Below are 25,805 nucleotides of genomic sequence, written 5' to 3'. Positions count from 1 at the left end.
AGAATAATAATTGAAACCCTGAAGGGCCAGCAGATTCACATTCAATAAATGCTTTATGTAGGGGTTTTCTCATCATGTAAATAAGTAAAATCATGTAAATCTACCAGGTAAAACAGTCCATCTGTAAATATGCACCTCAGCAAAATATGATCTGATGTTCATATATTCCTTCATAAATGTATAATTTTGTGAAAATACAAAAAAGAGCAGAGTTTAGCTTTGTTATTCCTGGTAGCATCATTCACAGTGGGAGACTTTCCCCTAGCAGAACATATTTCTCTGAACTTCACTGTTCACCTGTCTTCAAGGGTTTTTTTAGAGCTGCTGAATAATATCTGTGTTTACAGAAACACACAGAAGACTCATATTTTAAATACAATATGTAACCATCAATGATATACAAAGATAACATTTCCATTTTAATAACAGAGAGAGTCTTACTCTAACACTTGAATTTTAGCCTTATGGGTCTTGTTAGTTGTAATAGATCAGTTATGATACTTATTCTTTCAGCTGGCCAAATTTTCTTCAGGAATGACACTAAAATTAAGAAGAAAAAGAAAAGCGCTCTGTAGCACTTCTGGGCCTTTATTATTTTTGGACTGTCCACATAATTCATTTTTTAATGCTTAACCAAGACGTGACTATGCTGAAATCCCAGGAGCAGCAGTGCTCAAGCTGGCAGCAGAGTGTGACTCTGCACTGTGATTTCAACCCACTGGTTCTGCTGGACAAAGGCAACTCAGCTCAGGCAGCATTGTGGTTTTCCAGAGTCTCACCTGAGACTCTGTCCACACACTCCAGCACTGCTCCTCATAAATGCACAGCCTCACTTGGAATATTATACAGTCTCCCAAACACTTCTTAACACCACAGCAGCCTTCCCTAGGCTCTAAACATCCATCACTCTTTCCACTGTCAACTTCCTGTAATTTGAACTCTTAAAATAGACTCCACAGGGAAGGCCTGGTGGCTTTTATTATTTTTAAATACTGGGAGTAGTTTTGAATGTCACAGCAAGTCTTACCTCCAGTCATCTTTGTTTAGATTAGCCAGGATGTTCATCTCTTCTTCCTGCATGAGTCTATAAGCAGCACTTACATGGTGATTTTCAAGAACAGAACGATCGTTGTACAATATAGCAACATCTGACCTAGTGTGGGGAAAAAGAGGCAGATTTTGTAATAGTGTTTTGATGATGGCACTGGGGAAGGTAGGACTATGTGTTCTCTATGAGAAATATTGACTATATGTACATATATAGAGATAGATATATCAAACTATGTTTATTTGTTCCTACTGTATCAAATACTGATAAATTTTCCATCTTAAATGCATTAAAAATTATCATTATACCATTGTATACACTGTTTGTGAGAAAGTCATATTTTAAAATGTGTAATGTTTTATTGATATGACCTAACTGGCAAAACTGTTAGGTCATATCAATAACTGGGAGATCTTTGAGCTTCTTGACTGCAGATAGGCTCACAGAGCTTCAGAAATGCTCTAATTAGGCTACAAGTGTACACTTACACAATAAAACCATTTAAAATGCAATGTGCTCACCAACAGTGGGGCTCCACACATAGCATGGGTATTAAGAAGATACTCTCCCTGCACTGAGAGATGTGCTTTGGCCCATGCTACTCATTATCAGAAGATGCTGTAAATAATAAGGTATTTAAAAGTTTCAATTTCATATATTTTACACAGCCACCATCTTTTCTCAGAAAAACAGAGAAACCTTGACCTCATCACAGTGGAATGGTAGAGATGCTAAGCAGCAATTTGGAAGCCCTCACGTGCTTCCTAAAAACAGACTCATACCATGATGTTAGCACACTGAACAGTATCCCTTCCTCCATAATCAAAGACTAATGTACAATTCCAAAATTACACCGAGACATTCACAAATTTTGATGTGGTGTGGATTTATCATACTTAGCTTCAAACATCATTAATTCTTCGGGATTTTTTTTTCCCTGAGACTTGGTCTGACCTGCTAGACAATCAACCTCAGGAGTCACCTCTCTGCTGCAATTCTGTTCTGATAAAACTATTCCTGAATGTTTCAATTTGGTCCAGCGACAAGTCTGTACTAGAAGAAAGGTGTGTTGATTTAGCAGTGCAGCTTACTCTGACATTAATAAGCTAAATTCAACCTCTTGTTCTGTTGAGCAACAGTATATATTGTCATGTATGGTACCAAGGAATCTAAATAATTAAAATAGGATTGGAAATGCTATTTAGAGGAAACAAACCATTGCCAGCCTAAATAATCAATATGTTTACATCCATAAGCTAACTAAAATCATGGGAAAATCTGTGTTATGCCAATCACATATGTTTATGAAGCACACTTTGATCAACATAGCTACTTATGACTACGTTTAAGCAGTGCTAAGATTTGCTACGATTTTGGCAGCCATTCCATCCATTTTCCTCAGGCAAAAGACACTTGGAATCACAGTCTGGGATGCCACATCAGGGCCAAGTTACACAAGGAGAGAAGAATGAGCTATATCACATAACAAATACCTGTTTGCAAGTATGCCTGAGTAAAATTCAAAGGCTATCAGCTTAATTAGTTTTCCACTCTTGCAGTACTTCATAGCAAAATATTAAGGACAAAAATAGAAAATTAATATAAACTTGGAACTACAAACTGAAGTTTATTTTTAGCCAGACTGTGCTGGAGGAGAAAAGATTTGTGTCCTTATTTCAGCTACAAATCTAGCATTTTTCATTATTGAAAGCCACATCTTGGAGAAAAACTCTGTTATAGATTTCATTTAAACATAATCATTGGACAACTGATCCATATAAGTGAGTGTGAGGATGTTTGTGTCCAAAGTAATAAATTTCTAGCACTGAGCTGTTTTGTTAGAATATGCCAGTGCCATGCTGATTTTTGTAAAGAGCGGCTAAAGCAAAGTCCTCAACTGAGGATACTAAAAACAACGTATAGCTCAGTGTAAGAGAAAAATAAGATGGTTTCTACAAGATAATTATCAGATGTATCATTTTTCACTCAGTAATGGATTGGTCAGGGATTTTCCTTTGATAAGATGAAAAAATTTTAAGGGAGAGAACTACATGCTGTTGTACAGGAGCAGCAGCTAGAATGACATGCTGCACCTGCAGGAGAACACAGCTAGCCTAAATTTCAAACTGGATTCCTTTCTAGATTTCTTTTTTCATATCTACTGCAGTTGTTTTCAAAACATGCTAGGAAATGGCTCATGGTAGGTATTTCTAAAGCTGTACTTGAAAGTTTCTCCCTCTGCACCAGGACCCTCTAAGTTTAATACACAAAGTGAAACAAAATGTAAGCACATTGCTGTAAGTGATGAGGCATTTTTATGGGGATACAGTAGAAGAAGTTTTTTGAGTCAGTAGTATCAGAATTTTAGTGAACAACAGAGGGGTGAGGGGGTTTCAAGCACATGTTGTGTATGTTCTGAACCTTTTCAAACTTCCTCTTGACATATGAGCTCCAAAATGGAATTATTTCAGCCAGTATGGAGCTATCTTATTACTTTTCCACAGTTTTTGACCATGTGACTGATCCCATTAACTGGACAGAATTTGATAAAGCAATTTATAAAACCAGGACTGACCTGGCTGCTTCCTGGCTTTATTAGTAAGAGTTATGAAACAGTTCAGCAATGAACCGAATGAACTGCAAACTCCAGATATGACTCTTAGGAGACCACATCACTTACCTTGTCTGAATATGAAAATTGTTTGTGGTCCCAGTATGTTCATAGTCATGGACGGCAGCTGCAAAGATCATTGCTAAAATTTCCAGTTCTGTGAGCCAGTGCTGGTAAATGAAAAACAAATCATAGTCACACTTTCAATAATAGCCTAACTCAGATTAAACCCTGCAGTACTGAAAATGTTTTGCATTACCTTCAACTTAAATAAACTTTCCTCTTACTCCAGATAACTATATATCCATAACACTTCAGTACTATACGATAAAAGAAGTCCTTGTACTTATGATTTCTCTGAGACCAAGTTAACATACTTATGGTCACTAGCAAAGTAAATATTGGCAGCCAAAAATATAAGAAGTTATCAAAATAATTACACAGTTCACTTTGCAACTCCTTTGAGTATCTACTCTGTTAGTTCACACATGGCCAAATTACCAAATTACTTGCCAAATTACAGTATATTAATCTAAAAAAAAACTTATATGAAGTTTAGGTTATAATTTATCTTTTAGTAAACTATATATACTGTTAATTATAAATTGAAGGTAAAAAATTAGCATTATCTATATTTTACCAGTGTACATGGCACTAAAATTAGGCCCATGGGAGATTTTTCTGTTCTAAATTTTATCATACTTTGTACTGATGAAAAAAAAGAATTAAAATAGTGCAGAAGGCTAGCATACAGTTACACAGAACAAAAGGTAATGTAGGTCATGTATACAAAATAATGCAGACCCTGGAGTCTGAGCCCTTTTATAACTCTTGCTAAATGAGGCTGTTCTGTATTGCACAGTTTGTAAAATAACCTCTTGTTATCGTCTTTCAAGTTCTATTTCTTGAATGACACGAAGTCCTTGAGGAGAAAACTTATTCCATCTAAAGATGGGGGCAGAAAAATCATATGATAATTAATCCCCACAGTCATAGGACTGATTAAGTCAAACACTAGTCAAGCATTTCCACACACATTTCAGATGGTTTTGGTGTACAAGTAAGCTCTGTACTAAAGGATGAAAGAATGATCTCAACTTCACGCACCCGAATATGCACATATGAATGTGCATACATGTGCATGAATGGATATGAAATGCATAAGTTGTCAAATGTAATAAAAGTTGCCTTCTTCTTCTTTCAAAGAAGAAGAAAGGAAAGAGTCAAGATTCATTAGCCATGTGAGAATAATTAAATAGGTCATTCAGTGACACAATAGGGCTGCTGAGGAACAAGTACTGGCTGTTGGTGAAGCAGTATAGTTTTAGAAAGGTCACAGACAGAGGAATGAGAATGTACTGTAAGCAGTTCTAAAAATGGAAACAATGACCTTCATCATATTGTGTGTCACAAGAAACCAGGCCATGACCAGTCCTGGCTCTCACAATGTTTTCAACATACCAAACAGAAGAGAAACACAAAGTGTAACGAAAGCTAAACATAAACTTTTCTTTATTTAAGATGCCTTTTCAAAGGTCAGCTTTTGTAGCAAATAAAGTAGTTGCTAGACAATGCATCCATAAACAGAAGAACATTCCTCACAGAGAATATCTATGGGCTACACAGAGAATTCATACACTAATAGAGAAGAGCAAGTACTCCACATGCACTACTATAGTCAAAATTGAGATCAGTAATCAAATCAGAGAACTACTTTAGCTAAAGGATTTCTAAGGAAGTAAAAAAATACTCTTACAGAGGCAGTTAATAAGTGTGTTATGAAAGAGAGAGGGAAAAACAGGTATCTGGGGGTCTGCAAGGCTGAGAAGAGCTGAAACATGCTTCCCTCTTGAAAGATACTATGTCTTGTGGGTGTCATAGATAATATAAATTATGTCTTCTATGGAAGTATTATATATTGCTTATATGTAAATAGATACATTTCAACTTATGACTTCTGTTTGAAATTTTTTTTTTACAGTGATAAATTAAAAACCGAGTAAGAAATGGAGTCTCACAATGCACTTATTGGCAGTAAAGACATTTTTTCCTTTACTTTGAGCAATACAGGTACGTGGGAAGAGAAAAGGGATGGTGGGAAGATGATCGATGACTCAAAAGTTCTTTACAAGATGTATTCCCTGGGACTTGGATTCTTAAACCTTTATAAAGATGAGAACTTCATAAACGCAAGCTTGAGTTATACATTTTCAGTTGCATCATCTGGGATTTAGTCTCTTGGGAAGGTTAATAGACTGTCTGCCATCTGTGATATTTAACACTCTAACACATTGATCTGAGGTGGCTGGATCTTCTTTCTTAAGACAGACAACAACTTTTGAAAAATATAATGATTATTTTATTTCTTTAATAGCAGCTCTGATATGTCTTCTTCTTCACCAGAATCTCTCTAGGGGCTTGTGGAGAAGCATAAGCTCTGATTAGCCAAATTTTTTTGCAAATGTGGAAATACGACTGTTTTCTAGACTCCTATAAAAGGTACAAAACATATGACCTCAACAACAGGAATCATGCAAAAGATTTCCTAAACCCCAGCTTTTGGAAACCTTTGCTTCAGTATGTGTTTCAGAAATAAACAAGGAAGACAGCAACTCTGCAAGACTTGGAGTTAGTACCAAGTCCTTAAGAGAAAATGAAAGCAGAAAAACCTCAAATTGCAAACCGGTCTGGAAAAAAGAAAAACACAAACAAACAAAAAAACACAGGAATTTGATCTAGAATTGCATCATATTTAGTCTAATCCGGGTATTAGAAACAGAGCAGAGTTTAAAAAAAGGATTACAATGAACATGTCTGAAAACTGTTGGTTTGAGAAGCAAACTCCAAATTGTTATTGAGAAGGCTACTGGAGGGTTAACCAGGCAACAGGGAAAAAAAATCCAGCAAGTTAAATAGAACATTTTCATTATACTGATGCTTTCTCAAATTGCAAGTGACATTTGGGAGAGAAATACTTTGCAAGCTGCAGAATCACTAGGCCCTCTTTCAAACACTGATTTCCATAAATGTTCCTTCTGCCTGGCAAGTACATCTGTTTGAAGGCACTCTTGACTAAGTGGTGTCCTAGTTAGATTTCTTTCCAAGAACTTTCCAGTATCATAGCACCATAGAATCATAGAATGGTTAGTGAATTAAACCTGGACTAATTTTGCAGAAATATTTTGTAGCAGTGTTACAAAATCAATGAGATTTTACAACAGTAAAGTCTAAACATTTTTGAAAATAGTTGTCCAAATCATGTGATTTGGACACATGATTAAGGCAGTTAGAAGGTTAAGATGCTAATACTAAGGCAATTAGAATGCTAATACTAAGTTAGATGCTAATACTAAGGCAGTTAGAAGGTTAAGATGCTGAAACTGTAATAGTTGTGCTGGAAAGGCCTGTCTCACACTCCTGTGCACGCAGTGAAATATCAGATATTCAAATATGAAACAGATTTTTTTAATTTAGTGTTCAGAAATACACAAAGTGTCTTTCAAAGTGGTTTAAGCAATGGCTAAATGTCCCAAAATTACTGGTACAGCTCTGGAAGTTGGAACTATGTCCTGGCATCACAAGGAAAATCGGAATGCTGGTTTTTTTTGAAGGGCAGAGGGGCAGATACAATGAGCCAGAGGGATGTTTATAATAAAACAAAAGGATTTTCCTCCTGCTAAGTTCCTGATCCAGGTGTATACCTGCAACAAAGACATGGCTCATATCACTTAACTCTTGCAGTTAATCTAATATCTTCAAGAATTTTCTTTTACTAAAATATTATTTTGATAGGTGAATATCATATACAACAACTTTGGTTTGGACTCCTCTTGGCAAGAGCTGTCTAGCCTCTGCTTCAGTCTGATATGGAAGTGCTTTCTCAAGAAAACTTCTCAATCTAAAAAGGAATCTTGTCTGGTGAAGACTCCAGGCTTCACTTAAGTAATATTAGAGTTAAAATAAAGCTTTAAACACTTACAAGCAAAATACTTCTTTCAAACAGTAGAATAAAAACATGCAATGCCTGGGGACCTTTCCTTGCCCACCCTGAAGCCAAGGGAATTTCAAGTGAGAAAAGGCTTAACATAAGTGATTGACTGTCATTTATTATGTGTATATAGGAGCAAAAACATCCAGAGTCAGCTCTAAATTTTTCCTTTCCAAAGTCTTCTGGAATTGTTTCACAGCTCTGCAAACATAAATCAGACACTATTTCTTCCCAGCTGTTTAATTTGTTGTTTGTTTTTTTGTTCATTGTTTTTTTTTTTAAACAACTGTATTCACAGGGAAGACAAATTATCAAAAAGCCATTGACAGCAATCTCCATTTTCTTTCAGTCAATATTTACTTTTGCCTAGCAAGTTGACAGTGAGGAGAATTCCACTGCTGGTATTAAATTTAAGATAAGTTTTAAGAAATAAAAATGCTTGCACAGATTCATTTCAGTTCTCAAATAAAAAAAAATTAAAATATTGTGATGTTTCAAGGCAAATGCAAGAGCCTGCCTACTATAGGCAGATAGAGTATGCAAGAGCAGTGCTAAAGAAGGTTAAAAACTGAAAAAAAAGCAGTTTCAGAGTTTAAGGCCAGGCTGGATGGGGCCTTGAGCAGCCTGGTCTAGAGGAAGGTGTCCTTGCCTATGGCAGGGTGGTTGGAACTGAGTTGTCTTTGAGGTCCCTTCCAACCCAAGCCATTCCATGATGATATAATTCTAAGCCTGCACTGATTCAGTACATCTTTCAACAGCCAGGACCTCTGCAGATACTAAAGCTTCCTTGCCTGATCACACCTCCCATGCTGTGATGTGAAAGTAAAAAATTCTCACCTGCCCACTCCTGCAAATCTATCTCATTAAATATGATATAAAATACCTAAATCCAGGCGATGAAAAGCAAAAAGGATTTAAGGATTATTTTTTTTTCTTCCTCTTTCCCTCTGCATTGAGAGAAGTTCAGCCTGGAAGAACTGTTAAAATGAAATAAAGTTCACAGCCTGAACAGTAGTTCTTGAATCTCTCTGCAAAATTTTCAACTGAGCTTTTTCCTTTAGAAAAGAAACATGTACACATTTATTCAAAACAGCAGAGTCTGAGAAAAGAAATTGAATTTCACAATACTTCTTACCATGATGCCAGTGTGAATCATTATGTAATGCACAGTTTGAGTAACATCAGCTGCATGGATCAAATTGTGATAGGGATTTTTGTATTTGCTGTAACCAACTTCAAGAGCTTCAGCAAAAGAAATAAGATTTGGAACAGGGATCTACAGACAAGAAAACAGTAAAATAATTGATTCTTTTCCTGCAACAGCTGCAAAGTCAAGCATGCAATAAATGAATCACAAATAATATACCATGGGATCTAGTGGGCAAACAATAAAAGAAAAATTAAAATGTAAAGGTCTGGTATCATACATGCAGCAGTGAGTCTCACAGAACTTTTGTAGATGTATCTCTCTGCATACACCATGCACAAGACACTGCAGAGCTATCAACCAAATGGTTTTCAAGACATGTCTGTCTGCACCAGGGATGCAGATGTTGCATGTATAACACAGGCATGACAGATAGGAGTCTAACAATAAGGTTATCTCCTTTTCTTCACCACTTTTACCCTGCTTGAGACAAGGTTTGCTTTAATGTCATAGTACTACTTTCCTTCCTCCAGACAATGTGTGAAGTACAGGTACTATCTGGTCCCACTTATTTTTGCATTGCGCTGGTTTTGGCAGGGATAGAGTTAATTTCCTTCATAAGAGTTGGTATGGCTCAATGTTTTGGATTTGAGCTGTAAACAGAGCTGATAACTGCAGGATGTTTTAGTTACTGCTGATCAGCAACTCGCAGAGTCAAGGCCTTTTCTGCTCCCCATCCTACCCACCACCGGGTAGCCTGGGGTGCACAGGAAGGTGGGAAGGGACACAGCTGGGACAGCTGGCCCTGCTGACCCAGGGGATGATGCTCCACACGGCCTCATGGTCAGCAGCCCCAGGCTGGGGGAGCCTGGCTGGGCACTGCTGCCTGGGGACTGCCTGGGCAGCCCCCGGCTGCTGCTGCTGAGCAACTGCTTTCATTGGCAGCCTTTCTTCTTGGGTTTGATTTCTCTCTTAAATATTAATTTTCTATATTATTATCACCATCATTATTAAACTGTACATATCTCAACCCACAAGTTTTCTCACTTTTACGCCTCCAATTCTCTTTCCCCCATCCTTCTGGGGAGAGGAGTGAGCAAGTGAGTGGCAGTGTGGTGCTTATTTGCTGCCTAGGGATAAACCACTTCACCCATTTCATGAAACTCCATATCCCTTAATCATTTCTTCTTCATTTAGAAACCCTGCAACATAAATAATGGGACTGAGAATGGGCTTAAACCCACTCTGCCAGTAGCATTGTGTACTTCATGTCTCTTATAATGGTGGTCCTGGTGTGGTTCTGACTTCAAGCAAATAAAGCCTGTAGCAATAAATTTATAATTTTGAATATTTTTTTTTTATCTCAGCCTTTCAAAGTTGGCTATAAGGACTCCATATTGTATTGAAAAAGCCGTACACCTTGGAAAAGCAATTTTTCTCTTTATCCCCCCAGGTTTAGGAGAGGAAGGTTCAGCTGAAGCCTGTGTACAGTGGTGATCAACATAGCATGATCCAGACCATGAAAAAAGTATTTAGGACTCACTATGGTTTTCTGCCTTTTTAGTAATTTTTGGTCTACAAGGGTGGGACACTGGTTCAGACTTGCTGAGAAAATAGTCTGTATACATAATCTATTTATGTAATACAAATTACATGACAAGGGTCTACATAGCTTTCCATTTTTTGGGTTGCAGAAAAATATGCATGTTCTGGGCGAATTTTCATTTGGTAGAACTATTGGCATTTCACAATATTTCATTTGCCATATTCTTTGAAATTCTATACTGCATTGTACAATAAAAAACATTTCATTGCTGGTTTTCTTGTATTTTAGATTTGACACATGTATTTTTGCATACATATTTTTATTTGTGGTTAGTTCCTGACCTTGAAACGGCTCAAAAGGTCATATCGGGTTAACAGCTCATACATCATAAATTTCAGACTGTGCTCTCCACTCGCTTCATTAAGGGCAAATACGTCAAAAGACCACTTATCAACATCCTGTAGACAAGGGAAAAGGAAAACAACAAAAAACAAAAAATCATTACATTTCCATCAATTTGGCTAGTATCTAGAAGGAAGAGGGAGAGTTTGGTGGTTTTATTATCCAAATCTTTCAAATTCCTAATGTAGATAACACATTAATGGCAATAGTAATGATGAAAACAATTAAACAATTGTGTCAGTTATGAATAAAATACTTGCAAGATGACCAAGGCCACTTTGCATGCTTTGAATCAAAGGTCTTAAACTTCCAAGTTTAACTTTCTCAGTACAAACTGTCTATACAACTTCATGGAGCTACTCTGAATACCACCCTTCAAATAGGCTATTACGCAATGTCATTAACACTGATGTCATTGAACATAAAGCAATCTGAGAATAATATAATTGTTTGACTTTCAGGGGAAAAGTAGAGGTACTTAATTCTCAAGAAATACTAGTTTGTAATTCCATTCGTAGACATAGGAACTCAGCTTGCTATAAAAGATCATGTTTTGGCTGGACTAGAGTAATACTTTAAATATACAGCAAATACTGTACTTGTTCCATAAGCTTCAGTTTCTTTTGTTAGCCCTATCCCAATACTATCTCCTTTTTCTCTCCTAAATAGGAAACAAATGCTGCTTCTGAGACGCTGATTACGATACCACTGGGAGCTGATAAAACTGTCTCACATTTCTATAAGAACTTCTATACAAATTTCATTCTATTACTCTCATAGGATCTAAATGAAACCAGATTTAATCAGAATCATATGTTATTTTTGAATTTTTAGCTATTAGTTTCTCTGTATTTTGTGCTCAGTTCTGTAGAACTAATTATGGCTAGGGTACATTCAGTAGAAAAATATTCATTTGACCCTAAAAGTAAGTGCAAATACATTCAATTTTCACAATAATTAAACTTTTTTCACCTTAAATGTGACTATCACTTCTGCTGGATAAGCCAAACCAACCATGCTTGAAGTTTTTCGGTACATCCTAAAAGAACAAATAAAATATTAAGAAATAGAACTTCTTTAAAAACATACTGGAACAATTTATCCTTTTTTATTTTTGCTTTCAGAGTTTGTGAAATAACATGAATCTATTTAAGGTCTGACCCCAAAGATTTATGTGATCTGTAATGAAGTTATGAGACAAACCTCTTTGCAAGTATATTACCCTTTAATATTAGAACAGTCTTTGGTACGATTTAGTGTAGAAGTTACAAAGACATTGAGTTCATCCCCAGAATTTTCCAAGGCTTGGGAAATTTTACAAATGTAGAGGTTTCATCTGGAATTCTGTATAGAAAAATGGAGTGGCTACAGAAATTGAAGCATAAATTCTGCCTCAAAGATTTGCTTCAGGTTCATCCCACCATTTAAAGGATGGCAGACACTGTGGTTAAATGCAGTGCTTGCTGTAACAAGAAAACAAAGCTCTCACCTTTCTACAAAAATCCCAGCCTGTACAGCATGCACAATGCTTCTGAATTTGGGCTTCTCCTCAGGCCTCCTCTTCACTATTCCCATTTCTCTCGTGAATGTAGAAGCTAACCAGTCCCGCACTTCCAGCGGTACCGAATCCGACTGGATGTCAGAGAGTTCATCTTCAGTGTCCAAAAGTTTCCTACAAAAAAATTAATACAAGGTAACCAACAAGACCTCAGACCTAACAAGAGGAGTACTCACATGTGAACAGCTAAAAAAAACTTGATTTAAGGGGAGCTGAGTTTGACTGCAGGACCAACTCAGCACATCACTAAATGTCTCCTCTGGCAGATGGACTGAGACCAAGGTTCCCCTGTGCACAGCAGATATCCTCTCTCTCTCCCACTGCTCATGTTCCAGAAGGTAAAAGACAATAAAATGCAATTTATTCAACTGAAGACAAGAAAAGATTTTTCTAGTAAGTTGTCAGAGCAGTGGTGGATTGAAGTGTAATCAATGAGCTGTAAAATCCCAAGAAGACCTCTAGAACAGTAACTGACAGAATTGTCAGCAGGGTTGCTGCTATAAGCAAGAGCACCATTGGTCTATTGATCTGGCCCCAAAATAGTACAGGTGTTTTGATACCTATATGCAAAAGTAAATGATGCTACATAGCAATGATGTGGTGCATGCATGTCAGTGAATGCCCTGTACACATGCTTATGCTGCTATTGCAGTACAATAAAAGCATTAAAGAGAATGGATTCCTTTATTGAAGAGAATGGATTCCTTCTATGTAGAGATCTATATTCCTATTGAAGGCAGGATAACAAAGTCATAACAGTAAAGATATTATACAAGATTGGATTGCAAGTCAGCTTTCACAGTTGTTAGTAGTTCAAAAAGCTAGAAAAATTATATATAGCTCTTGCAAAATAGAAGATGTATTAAAAAGAAACTTCAACAAAAGTGAATTAGAGGTCATCAGTTTACTTAGAAGAAACATTTAACTACATACTCTCTTTAAACAGACTCAACACTTCCATTCCACTCTTCTATAAATCTTTTCCTTGCAGTTATTTGCCCTTACCACTCAGAGTGCTGGGGTTTCCAGGAAACAAATCCCTTATTTAGTCTGATATCAATTTTCCCTTCATTCAGTTATGCAAGAAACCCCAGAGTTAGAGTGATGTGAATATATGCAAAGCATGCCACCCTTGCAAAATATTTTCTTGAAAGTGGTACCAATTGAAATGCAGGTATTATTTGATTACATAGGTCTATTTCTCTAGTGCTGCCTTTCTGAAACATGGATGAGTAAGGAAAGCCTGAGTGCGGTATAGTTCAAAAGAATCTCCACATAAATTTAATGGTATCTGAGGGATTATAGTAATAGGAAGCATGTCAGAAGAATCATATAAATTATTGGTGACCAGTGAGCATAGCATATTTGTGCTTAGTTTTAGCAGCCCATCTGGCTGACAGAATATTTTGTAAGATTCTTCAACTGGGGTTTAAAAATATAAATGCACCTCTCATCCTTCCCCAGTTCACTGAAAGAACAGTAGAAAAAAATCCTATTTTTCAGAGGCATAGAATTATCACACTAGGAAGGCTCTTTAACATGGAGTACAAGAAGAGCAGAATGAGCAAGAATTATGAAATTTTCTGACAGTGGGACAACAGCCAAAAATCAGAAACTTAATTTGGAAGAGCAGGACTTGTGTAGAGGAAAGGATTTGAGCAAATTATCTTGCAAAACTGAACCAAGGCTGAGACTAGCCAAAGGTCAAAGGCTACAAATTGATGTTATAGTCCACTTAAATCCATACTAGTCTAACACTGTCATTAAATACTCTTGGAGAAATCAGTACATTTATATTTCTGAGGAATATTTGACATTTGATATGTTTTTAGTATAACAAGGAAAAAAACTTATGATCCCTAAAACATATTTTTGTAACTATTCCAACTGTTATTCAAATGAGATGCAAATATTCCTGCAATTAGAGGACCATGGGCATTAGGCTACCTCAGAGCTTGCAGCCAGGATATTCCACATCACCCGTGCAGCATCAGTGTGCTATGATCAGATGCAGATCTAAATCTGGGATCAAGCCCTGAGCTCTGCAGATATGAGCCACTGGAGTACAAATTAAGACTAGCAAGACACACTGCAGTCTCTCTAATCTTTTTTACCATTCATCTGTAAAGCAGGAGGACTATTCAGGCTGTAAATGACAGTAAGCAGGAGTTACTTCGTGAAGATGGAACAGAGAAAGTAGTATTTGAAATAAGTGTTCATTTATCTGTAATTTTCATGAGGCCACTGCTCTCTGATGAGAGATAGCTGAACAATTTGCCAGGGAGGAGAGAGTTTCAGTGGCTCTGCTTCTAACTTAAATATCTAGAAAAGAAACCGCAACACAGAATTTGTAAGCACAAAATCTTACAGATCCCTCATCACATAATATTAATAACTTCTCAAAAAGGATTAGTTTCTTTCAGGTGCCTAATTGAAACAATATTTAAGGAGAGGAAACAAAGGCTGGTCATTCATCTCGCTCTAACCCATTCTAGCATTCTATGCCTTAAAAAAAAAAAAAAAAAAGTATGAAGATCAAATAAAATCAAATGACAGGTTCAAAACAAAGGCACACATTCAAACCACTGAACTTCCTAGGAAATATTTCAGGGGTTTTTGCAAGATTTTGCAATCTTAAGTTGTAATTATAAATTTCAAAATGTAATTTGTAAACTGTAATATAATTTTGTGACATTTCAAAACATATAAACTGCCACACAGGCTCAAAAATGTCACTGGAAAAATTAATTGACACGTGACTGTAGCTGTCAAACACAAGGCTACAGCCTTTGGCTTAGCAAGTACTTGGAATGGAGCGACTACAAGGCCCAGAGCCTGATCCTCCAAATCAACCAACCTGAAGATCAGAGATTGTAGGCATTTTAAAGCTAGGTAGTTGTTCCACAATCAGTCTTAAGTAAAACTCTGCTGAGATAAATTTCATTCAACTAGGAGGCATGAACTCAAATATCCCAATTGAATTACATAAATATACTAATAGATGCCCAGGCACACAGTGCAATCTTTCTTCCATAAAGCAAAGTAACACCCAAAAATGCTAAAAAACAAAACAATAAAAAGAGCTCTACCAAAAAGTGCCACAGAAAATACATTTTTTTTCAACACATAATCAGAATTTCAGGGTTACATACACTTATTTTGCTCATATATCATCAGCCTGTTAAGTAGATGCAATACGAGGAAGAGATATGCGTGGGAAGGAGAGGGGGAGGCTTGGGTTATTTAATTCTATTCATTCCATGAGTAGAACTTTCATTGACAGTTGTGGGAATAAGTAAGACATGGCCCTTGGCATTTCAGCTTAGCAATCAATTAATGCTGCAGTCATAGTAACTAATAACCTGATCTTCTTGTCGCAGTACTGTGTTTTTTGCCAAGAATAATTTTTCAAAATTCAAGTAGTGATAATTTCTAGCTCTCTTTTCATTTAATCAGAATTTTAAATATAGTAATGCACTAGTCAGAAGTGTATTTCTTTTCCCTTAGGAATATATCAGATGTACTATGGAGGAGAAGAAAGAAAAGAAAATTAAAAAAATTAAAATTAGATAATGGCTATGGGGAAAAAATTTCCATCTTTGTTGATCAGTCATGCTGCCTAACAGAGGTAGTGGAAGATTTCCAGTGAAGAGGCTGAGAAGGTGTTAGTAGCTCTTTGCCAATTAGTGAATTAATCAAGCCTTTAAGAGTGAATAAAAGTCCTCTCCTATGTCTAGAATGCAGAAGAATTTACAGTCTAAATATTCAGCTCACATTTTTACCAATTATTTAGTTCTATTATCTCCCTATCTTCCTGAATAAGCATATCCTGAATCAATATATCCAATCCAATCAATTTCCATCCTCTACAGTCCATTACAACTTCCACTTACATCCACTAAAAGGTTCTCTTGACTCCCAATAAGGATAAACAAACTGCAAAAATGAATGAGGGGCATTTTTGATACTTAAAGGTGTTTCCAAAGGAAATCATGGTTTTACCAAACATGTTGTACTCATAAAATTAGCAGATTCTTTAAAAAATTGTACACATATGAAGAATTACCAATTAATTAAAATAAACAGAAAATAATTTGGAATAAATGCAGGAATTACAACAGAAGAGAAGCAATGTAGGAAGGACCACTGTTACTGAAATTTTCACTTGCTGATACATACTGCCCATTCAGAAATGCAGGGGTATATACCAAAGGCCAACAACTATCTTAAGGTTTGGCTCAGCATGCTCATGATTAAAAAATATAATTTTTCAGAGTACAGATGTGAGCCAGTGTCTCTCTTCTCTTCTCTTCTCTTCTCTTCTCTTCTCTTCTCTTCTCTTCTCTTCTCTTCTCTTCTCTTCTCTTCTCTTCTCTTCTCTTCTCTTCTCTTCTCTTCTCTTCTCTTCTCTTCTCTTCTCTTCTCTTCTCTTCTCTTCTCTTTCTCTCTTCCTTTCCCTTTTGCCTTCCCTTTGATATAGTATTTTGGGAGTTGTATAGGGCAAGGACTAATTCAGGGCATGACTTAAAAATAAATTAACAGCAAAAACTTTGAAACAGAAAAATTCAGTAACTTTGGAAAAGGGATGCTGGCCATTTATTAAATACCCTAACTGACCTGAGATGCTTAGTCAGAATTTAATAGATTTTCAGTGATTTTAAATGTTTTTGTTTTTTTTTTTTTAATACAACTTGAATGCTCTTGTAAGCTTTCCTCTCAGAAAAAAAAACACAAAAAAAACCCAAAAGCAAACCATGTTAGCTTAGTACAAAAGATTTCAAAGGCTTATTTTAAGCTTTTATAGGGGTGGAATGTACTGAATTAATCTCAACACAATAAGCTTTTTCTCAATAGCAGCTTTTGCAAAAGTATCAATTGTAGATTCCCTTAGTGGATAAACTGAATGATTTACTTCAAATGATACATTTCTTTGTTCAGGCAAAGTACATTTAACCATGGGTTGCCTATGGAGGACAGCAATACATGCTCAGCAAACTAGACTGAATATTCAAGATTAAAATTTAACTTCATGCTTAAATAATTGCCTCTTCAAACATCTCCCCAGCTAGGCCAGCTGAGAGAGGAATCATAGACCATATTTTTCATCTGGTAAATAATTACCAAATAGAGCATCCCGTTCCACCTGTTCTATTCTTGGCATTAGGCAGATTATGTTCTTTAATATTCATAGATTTTTCCCAAAAAGGTAATTTTCAGGAGAAATATGTTCTAGATCTTTCAAAATAAATTACATCATTGACTGAATGCTCTACTCTTCTGTGAATGAAACATTCACCTTCATGTATAAATGAACAAATTAATCTGTCTTTTCAGATTGAGAGATTGAGGATAAATGTTTTTAAAAGTTTTATAGATTTGTACATATCTTTGATGTAAGAAAATTTAAATTTCTCAACTTTGCACCATCAAAGACATTTTGCTGGTGTGACCATCTCTGCTGGTGTCCCTGAACAGCTATTGGTGTCTGAATTGGCACAATTCCTTCCATAACCAGAGCCTTACAGCCAGTGACACTCTGTGACTCACAGTCAGCTCCATCTGGTGTGCTACAGGTGAGAACAGAGTGCCAGTGGTCCTGCAATGTCAAGGAACATTTCCTGCTGTGAGATGCTCAGCAGCAACTTATGGAGTGCTAGCTCAGAGCCTTACAACACTGATGTTAAAATACAGCTCGTGAGACTTCTATATTATAAGAAACAAAAAAGGTGGGTTCTTCACTGACTTTGGCTCTCATTTAAAACAGGAAGCTCCTAAACATATATTGACAGCTGGAAGAGTGTGAAAGAAAGCACAGGTTTACCAAGTAAGTATCATCCCAGTTTATAATTTTTTGAGCTATTAATTCCTAGCCTAAGATAGAGCAGTTGCCACGGACCTGAGTTCTGCTGCACCACTGAAAAACTTGAAAATACAAGGGAACAGCCTTCTCCAGCTTGCAAGCTATGTACTGAAAGCTGCCTAAGGACAGGCTATACTGACTATTCTTCACCTCAGAATCTCCAGGAAACAGGAGAGTTTCCTTTAGTTGCTGGGCTGTTGCTAAGCTCCACTCCCTCTTCCACAACACACAGCTCTGGGAGCAGCAGGATCCAGTCGAGCATTTGCTCCTTCCTTGGACCCCGCGTGGCAAAGATACACACGTGCACCTTCCTGGCACAGATATTTCTGCAGTGTGCTTGAAGGGTACCACAGACTTTTGGTGGGACAAAATAACAAAACTCTTTGTCTTGCAATTTAAACTTATTTCCTTTTTGCCCAAAATTTGAGGATGTGTTTGTCCCTGTCTAAGTCCCAAAACCACAGAAATATATGGAGCATTGCTGGAGTAGTACACTGGAAATTCAGTTTAGTCCAAGGTGTTTATTACAACAGCAGTCACAAAGCCCAGGTTAAATTACCTCCTTTTTTGCTAACACTATACACATCACAATGTGTACTTTTTTTTTCCTAAATAAGAGCTTTTTATCAAGAACTGTGTCTGCCATTGTAGTGTCATTGAAACATTATTTCCAGAGCTCTCAAGCAAATATATATTGCTATAATGTCACCCTTAATGATGTTACCTTTTTCTTCATGAACCTGTATTTGTTATTATGCCTTGTTGAATAAAAGATGCTAAAAAATCCTGCCAGCTATATAATATAGAACTATTTCATGCATTACAGAAGTGCAGTCTTTTCTAAGTCAAAAGTTCTCAAGCAGTTAAAGCCTTATTAAAAGGGCATTATACAGTTTGAAACAAATAAAAACCCTGTATGGAACTGCAACTGCACAGATAAATATCCTCCTGAAATCAAGTATATTTTTAACATACTAAAGCATATAAAAATAAAACATAATTGGAATAAACTATCCTGATTTTATGCAGAACAGCCATAAGGATTTATTATTATTTCTATTAATATTATTATTATTTAGCTTTGAAATACATTTTTTTCCTTTCATCTTGTAATTCTTATCTAGATTTTATTTGAGTCATTTTCTTTTCAGTTAGCATGAATGAAGAGCTGCATTTACAAGGAACAGAACAGCTGTCATGACTGAATTATCAGGCTGTATTTATTTCCTGTTTGACTCTAAATATCCTTCTTCCATTGCCTTGAGCCAAGTGGCAGGTACTAATGGAGAAAATTCTGCAAGATTTGTCAGAATTATTTATAATACCTATTAAGTTTGAACTTCTTCCACAGAGCAAATCTGCTGAGGGGCTGGAACTGTGAGTCTCTGGTTATTTTCAGCTGATGATGAACCTCAGCTTCAGCCACCAGAGTGTTTGATCTCTTTCAAGAATTTGGTGCAGCACTGAAAGATGCAGCAGTTGGAAAAGGAGCTTGTTAAACAAGCTAATTGAGTGACTTGGGGCCACAGATAATGGAGCTCATAGGAAAGCAGCACTTACTTAATGCCTGATGTCTGGGCTTTCCAACTTTCCATCAGCTCAGAGCCTTTTATAGAGATATTGACAGTCACTGCCACAAACCAATTTTTCCTCATTTTGGAAGGTTATCCCTAGTGCCTATCCCTGTTTCTAAGAAGACTACTCTCAGAACTTCATAAATAAAATCTGTTGTGTTGTTTCTCTGCTTTTGCCCTAACCCAGCTCCACAGAGTTTTAGAAAGCTCAAGAATGGAAATGAGTATTGGCAAATAGTTACAGAAAATTCTCAGATAAATGGCTATAGTGTAGAGAAACACAGGAGCAGACAAAGGGAAAGTCAGAGGACCTGAAATAAATAGTTCATCCTCTGCTAAATTGTGTGAATTCTATAGCTATTTGCATCTGATTGTTGCACTTTAAATAAAGATTCAATATGCCATCAACATATGTGTTTGAATGTCCTTCCATGTGCGCACACAACTTTAAAATATGATACAGGCTTTTCAAGAAACTTAAATGAAGTAATGGCATATGGGGGGTGGGAAATGGATGTCTTCTACTGGAAGAAATTGGAACTGCTCACTGAAAAAAACCCTCAGGCTTATAAAGAGAAAAGTGGTTTTGCCAGAACAATGCCAGAGATTTATTTTTTAAGTAGTGGTGGTTTCCTGGAGCTGTGGAACAGACAAGGTTCTTCCTTGATCTTTGGCTACATTACTGACCAAGTTCTGTGAGATATGTCATACATGGACCTCCTTAATGACCTTAGTTTTAACTTTTCTTTTTGCTTTTTTTCTTCTCTGTGCCTGTGAAGAATTGCAGAATGTCCAGCAATAGGTGAGGGACCACTATCAAGAGCATTTCATCATCCTGTTTCATAGCATATATATCAGAAGAGAAAGATGAGTTAAGAGGATTCAAATAACAAACTGTTTATTGCTATTCCTAATCTGTAGAGGTTGCTATTCCTGTCTATAGAGAAATTTAAATAACCGTTCCCTCAGCTGATATTGAGGTCTGCTGCCCAGAAAAGTGGGGAAGAAGAGAACACCAAAAACAGGATGCAATTTTAGATTGCTGGTGGAAGCTGAGGTCTTCTTCTGCTTGGATACTTCAGCATCGGGTCAGTAAATTCATTAGGACAAAATCCAGGGATCAATGCTGGTCTTAAAACAGAAAGCCATGGGTACTTTCACATGAGTTGCAGACATTGACTGAACAGCAATTCATATGTAAGAAACTTACTGAAGTTATTTAAACTTTGTGATGTACAAAATTTCATGTTCAGGCTCAGCAGGAACAGGCCCTATTGCTTATGATCTAAACTATTATTTCTAATCTACTAATGAGTGCAATTAACTCAGTTCCAGACTCCTACAGAAGTAGCTCTGTGCAAGACAAAGAACCTGTATTCTTTGGTAGGAACAAGGACAAATGCAACCACACAAGCTAACTCAGCCTCCATATGACTCAGTGATCCACTGATTTGTTCCTTAAGGATTGGCTTCCTAGGAACTCTAGAGACCCTCTTTGTGTGCTTACATTTTTGAGTGTAGACTTAGATTACAGAATAATGGCCATGCTATTTAAAACATAATTATATTTGCAACTTGCCATGGAAAAGAGTCTACTCTGAAAGTACCAGTGGCAACTATGGTGTTTCCCAGCCTCACAATAAATTTACAACTTGCAATTGTCAGTAAATTACACATTTTACAGATTACCATTTACAATTGTTTTTAATGGGGAATTGTCAAAATTTTAACTAGACCCATACATAACATTGTCCAACTAAAATGTGGAAAGTCAGTCTACATTTCTAGGATAAAATTAACACAAAGACCACTAGGTTAAAAAACTCATACTGATTCTGAATTTCATGGGGACTACATTAGTCCAAGGAAGAGAAATTAAAACCAAAATCAAATACTGCAAACCAAAAGGAACAATATAGAGGTACAATAGTGAAGTACAAACCACTAAAATTAAAAGAATAAAAGTAGAAAATTAGGTTTCATTATAGTTTCACTTTTAACTATTATTTATAGCAGAATTTGATTTATATGTTTACATATATACTTCATAAATACAGATATAGGTACAGAAAGATATACATAAAATGTATGCTTAATGCACACCTATATAAGGAATGCTACCAAAATTTGGTAGGTCCACAAACTCTCAAGTTTCTTTGGTGAACACAAGTATTCAATAAATAAGAGCAAAACAAGATACCTGTCTCAAGTATGTCCTAACTTAGTATAGTGAAAAGTCAGAATTTTCTGTAAAATACTGGATGCAATAAATAAATGTAATTAAACATCATTGTGCAGTGAGCTCCAGAAGAGAAAAACTTTATTGATACACTGAAGTAGAATTTTTGAAAATAGTCACCATTATGAGGACATAGTGGTCCTAGAATTAAGAAAATAACTAGAGGACTATGAAAATCTTGCCAATCACTATAAAATTACATGTGTTTGTTTTCTTTTGGGTATTTAATAATCTTGCTGTCAAGTTCCATGAGGGCAATTAGCTAATTTAAAGATTTGCTTGCAGCAAAAGCAATGCACCTGTTGCATTGCTGCCAGAACCTATGTATTTTCAGTGGTAGCTGTTTTCTCTGTGCATGAAATGCCTGCTATTTGGCTTGATATTCCCACACAGAGCCAGAAAGACTGGATTCCTCATTGTGACACTACTACTCATTTCCACAGAAGCTGCCTCAGTTTAGAAACTAAGTAAATCTCAATTTATTTTCCCAGTCCTGGCACTATTGCTTAGAAAGAGCCATGAATACTACACCCATTTAATCCCAGTGTTTGGGAGGTGTATGGAGGAATAATCACTGGTTTGTCTCTGAAGCAGGACTTCAAGCACTGTATCAGATTTGCAAGGGGAGGGCACACACCACAGAGAGATAGGTGGTCCATGAAATAATTCGCAAATGTAGAACTGAGACATACACTGCACGCTCCAGCGCTACCAAGGAAGTTTGGGCAGACATCTTTCCAAGACCATTCAGCTTAGAAAAAACTTTGAAAGGTCAGCATGCAGAAAGAAAACCAGAAAGTTAGCTAGCTAATGTCAATACAGTCCATATCTTAAAACTCTTTCAAGAAACCAAATACTTAGAACTTCTATTTTACTTGGAATTAACCCATGATTGCCAGTAATACTGCCTACAATAAAAAGAAACTAAGCATCAAACATTGTAAAATAAATCACAGCTTTTCATTCCTTTGTGTATTTACTGACCAGCTATTCTGACTCATTTCTGAGAGCGTTTCTTTCCAGACAACAGTTACATCTGACCTTTGGAATCTTACTTGCTTTAACTTTGTCATAAAAGACCCAAGAGCCAAATACGCTTCTTCTGATGTGCACAGACCTTCGGCTCCTGTCAGTGACAATTGCATGCAAAGACTGAATTTCTAAAATACAGTTTGCAACATTCTTTCCATTTTGTTTTCCCCTCAGACTTACCTGGTTTCATCAATATAAACTGCCTCCAGCACAGATGCTGCATATTCAATATTCTTTTTTAAGTCCACCACATTAATGTCACCCTTTTCCAGCTGCTTTACCAAGCATCTTAATCTGTGGAAAAAAAAAAAAAAAATTAAAAACATCAGTGTGATAACTCTAGCAAATTTAGTGACTTCATTTTCTAATTAAAACATTGGAACCAACAAAACAATGTAGAGCCAATGACCATCACTCCATCTCTTGTCTTGGTTTAAAAAAATCTGGCTTTAGAATGCACTTAACACGGACTGGTTTTATGTTTTTATGGCTTGCTAAATTCATAAGGTGTGCTAAAAAATGGCTTATATATTCCAGAAAGTCAGAGAGGACATTTTAAACATCATCAAAGCAATTTCCTATTAATCTGTGACATTACTATTATGCCTCAGTCTCTAATTTAAAAAAATAAATAAAAATTAACTTTGTGTGTTGTCTTACTATAATTTTTTCCCATGCTTAGGTGGTTAATTATATTTTTATAACCATGGTATACTGATTTTGCTTCACTTAAATGTCTTTAATTTTATTTAGGCCTCCAGTATGTTTTTGCTGTAGAATTTGTATTCTTCTTGGTGTGAGATAATATGGAAGCCTGTTGGCTCTGTGCTTATAATAAATTCATCATCATACCAGAGGAAAGGCAGTGCCCATGGCAGTAGAAAAATCCAAATATTCCCAAGTGTGCTTTAAACTTTTAGTTTTGAGGACTTTGTCTTACAGTACAAACATGGATACGCCCAAAGGGGATTTTGTAATGCATCAACTCATGTCTCTGCAGCAATACACTTGCACAGATACACTCCTTGAATACTAGATTTTTCCTAAACTCTGCTGACAAGAACACTTCTGACACTGCTCAATTTAATCATACAGAGTAGATAAAGCACTGGAGTGAAATTAAAACCTTATCAGTAAAAGTGCAGGTGTGACTAAATGGATGCTTAAAGTATAGGTATTTTCCTTCTTCTGTGCTCTATCTCTGAGTAGAAATAGTCTAGGGTTCTGTATCATGTAAGATAAAGATTTCTGTAAGTAAGGATATATCACTATTGTTACATAACTTCCATTAAATAATCTTCTTTATGTGCAGGAAAAATTGTGAAATGAGCATTTAGATAAAAAGTGCAGTGAAACTGATTCAGCATTAAGACAACTACTTTCAGAAAATGATCATATTTATGACATGCACCAGCATACACAAAATATGCAAATGTTACATGAAGAGAAGACTGAGGGGACACCTCACTGCAGTTACAACTTCCTCATGAGAGAAAGGGGAGAGGCAGGCACTGATCTTTTCTGTGATGACAGGGACAGGACCCAAGGGAATGGCCTGAAGTTGTGTCAGGGGAGGTTTAGGTTGAATGTCAGATAAAGAATCTTAAACCAGAGAGTGTTTGGGCACTGGAATGGGCTGCCCAGGGAAATAGTCCCAGCACCAAGCCTGGCAGAGTTCCAGAAGTGTTTGGACAACACTCTCAGGCACATGGCATGACTCTTGGGGATGTCCTGTGCAGGGCCATGAGTTGGACTCAATAGCCCTTGTGTGTCCCTTGCAACTCACCTTACTCTGTGATTCTGTGATAATAATATATTCAATACATATATATACTATATATTATTTTCATTGTGTGCATACAATATTTGATTGGACCTAATTAAAATTTATAAATAACAAAATTACAGTGATATTTGAAAAAAAAATCATAAACTTGGAAAGTACTGTTCTATCATAAAATAATTTTCATGTTTTTCTATATATTTCTTTGGCCTAAATACTCTTATGTTCAAGTGTGTAAAGATAATTTTAGCAAATGGGGTTTTAAGACCAACCTCCTCAGTTCTCTAAAGCCTTAATTCAATTCAAATTAGCCTGGCACATGCAACAAATAAGGCTCTTAGCAACCATATTTACCTGGTATTTTACACAGTGCATTGCATATCAATGGAATGGAAATGTAGCGTTAAAAAATTTTCTCAGAGAAATGAAGTGGGCAGACAAAATACTCTGGGAGCTCATCTCCTACACAGAAATAACCATATGCACGGGACACATTTCCATACATAACTTCTTCCACTTCAGAGGTACCTGTAGGCTGAAGAAGGTTATTCACAGACATCTCCCAGAACCCAGCACATGCATCTCCTGGGGTGTGTGCTCCTCGCTACTGCACACAAACACACACACAGCCCCTCCTAAGCACCAGTGCCAAAATGCCCAGGTGGGTCTGGCAGCATCAGTGCCACTGCTTGCAAATAGCTGTAGGGTGTTTCTGTCACTTCCACTGCTCCCTCCATATTTTACTGAGCACATCTCCGAATCACACTTTCCAAAGTGGGAGCATAAATAAAATTGAAAACTTGTTTTCAAATATACAAAAATAAATTTGTAACACTGCACAGCAGGGGACCAGGCTCTGGTAGAACAACATCAGCTTAAAACAGATTAAAATACTACCATTTCCAGGGGTTCCTCATTATCTGGGGCAATAGATTAGATGACAGGTATTTGGAATAATTTTTATGCTTGTAGGTGGAAATGAGTCCCTGGGGGAGCCTTTAAGCCACAATGATCTTG

At 36.5% G+C, this 25,805-nt stretch overlaps 1 protein-coding gene across 2 annotated transcripts in view; it reads right to left on the bottom strand.

Moving 5' to 3' along the window:
- Positions 1 to 25,805, bottom strand: part of PDE1A (phosphodiesterase 1A) — a 144,010-nt gene that overhangs the window by 30,542 nt on the left and 87,663 nt on the right. For both annotated transcript variants that reach the window (XM_053982276.1, XM_053982277.1), the window contains exons 2-8: positions 23,186 to 23,299; positions 12,232 to 12,414; positions 11,715 to 11,781; positions 10,682 to 10,798; positions 8,783 to 8,923; positions 3,729 to 3,829; positions 1,028 to 1,153 (exon numbers count right to left, since the gene is read on the bottom strand). In XM_053982276.1, the coding sequence (XP_053838251.1) occupies positions 1,028 to 1,153; positions 3,729 to 3,829; positions 8,783 to 8,923; positions 10,682 to 10,798; positions 11,715 to 11,781; positions 12,232 to 12,414; positions 23,186 to 23,299 (849 nt within the window). The remainder of the gene's footprint in view (positions 1 to 1,027; positions 1,154 to 3,728; positions 3,830 to 8,782; positions 8,924 to 10,681; positions 10,799 to 11,714; positions 11,782 to 12,231; positions 12,415 to 23,185; positions 23,300 to 25,805) is intronic.

Source organism: Vidua macroura, chromosome 7, assembly GCF_024509145.1.
Source record: "Vidua macroura isolate BioBank_ID:100142 chromosome 7, ASM2450914v1, whole genome shotgun sequence".
Taxonomy (NCBI): Eukaryota; Metazoa; Chordata; class Aves; order Passeriformes; family Viduidae; genus Vidua; species Vidua macroura.
This window is presented reverse-complemented; position numbering and strand designations above follow the sequence as displayed.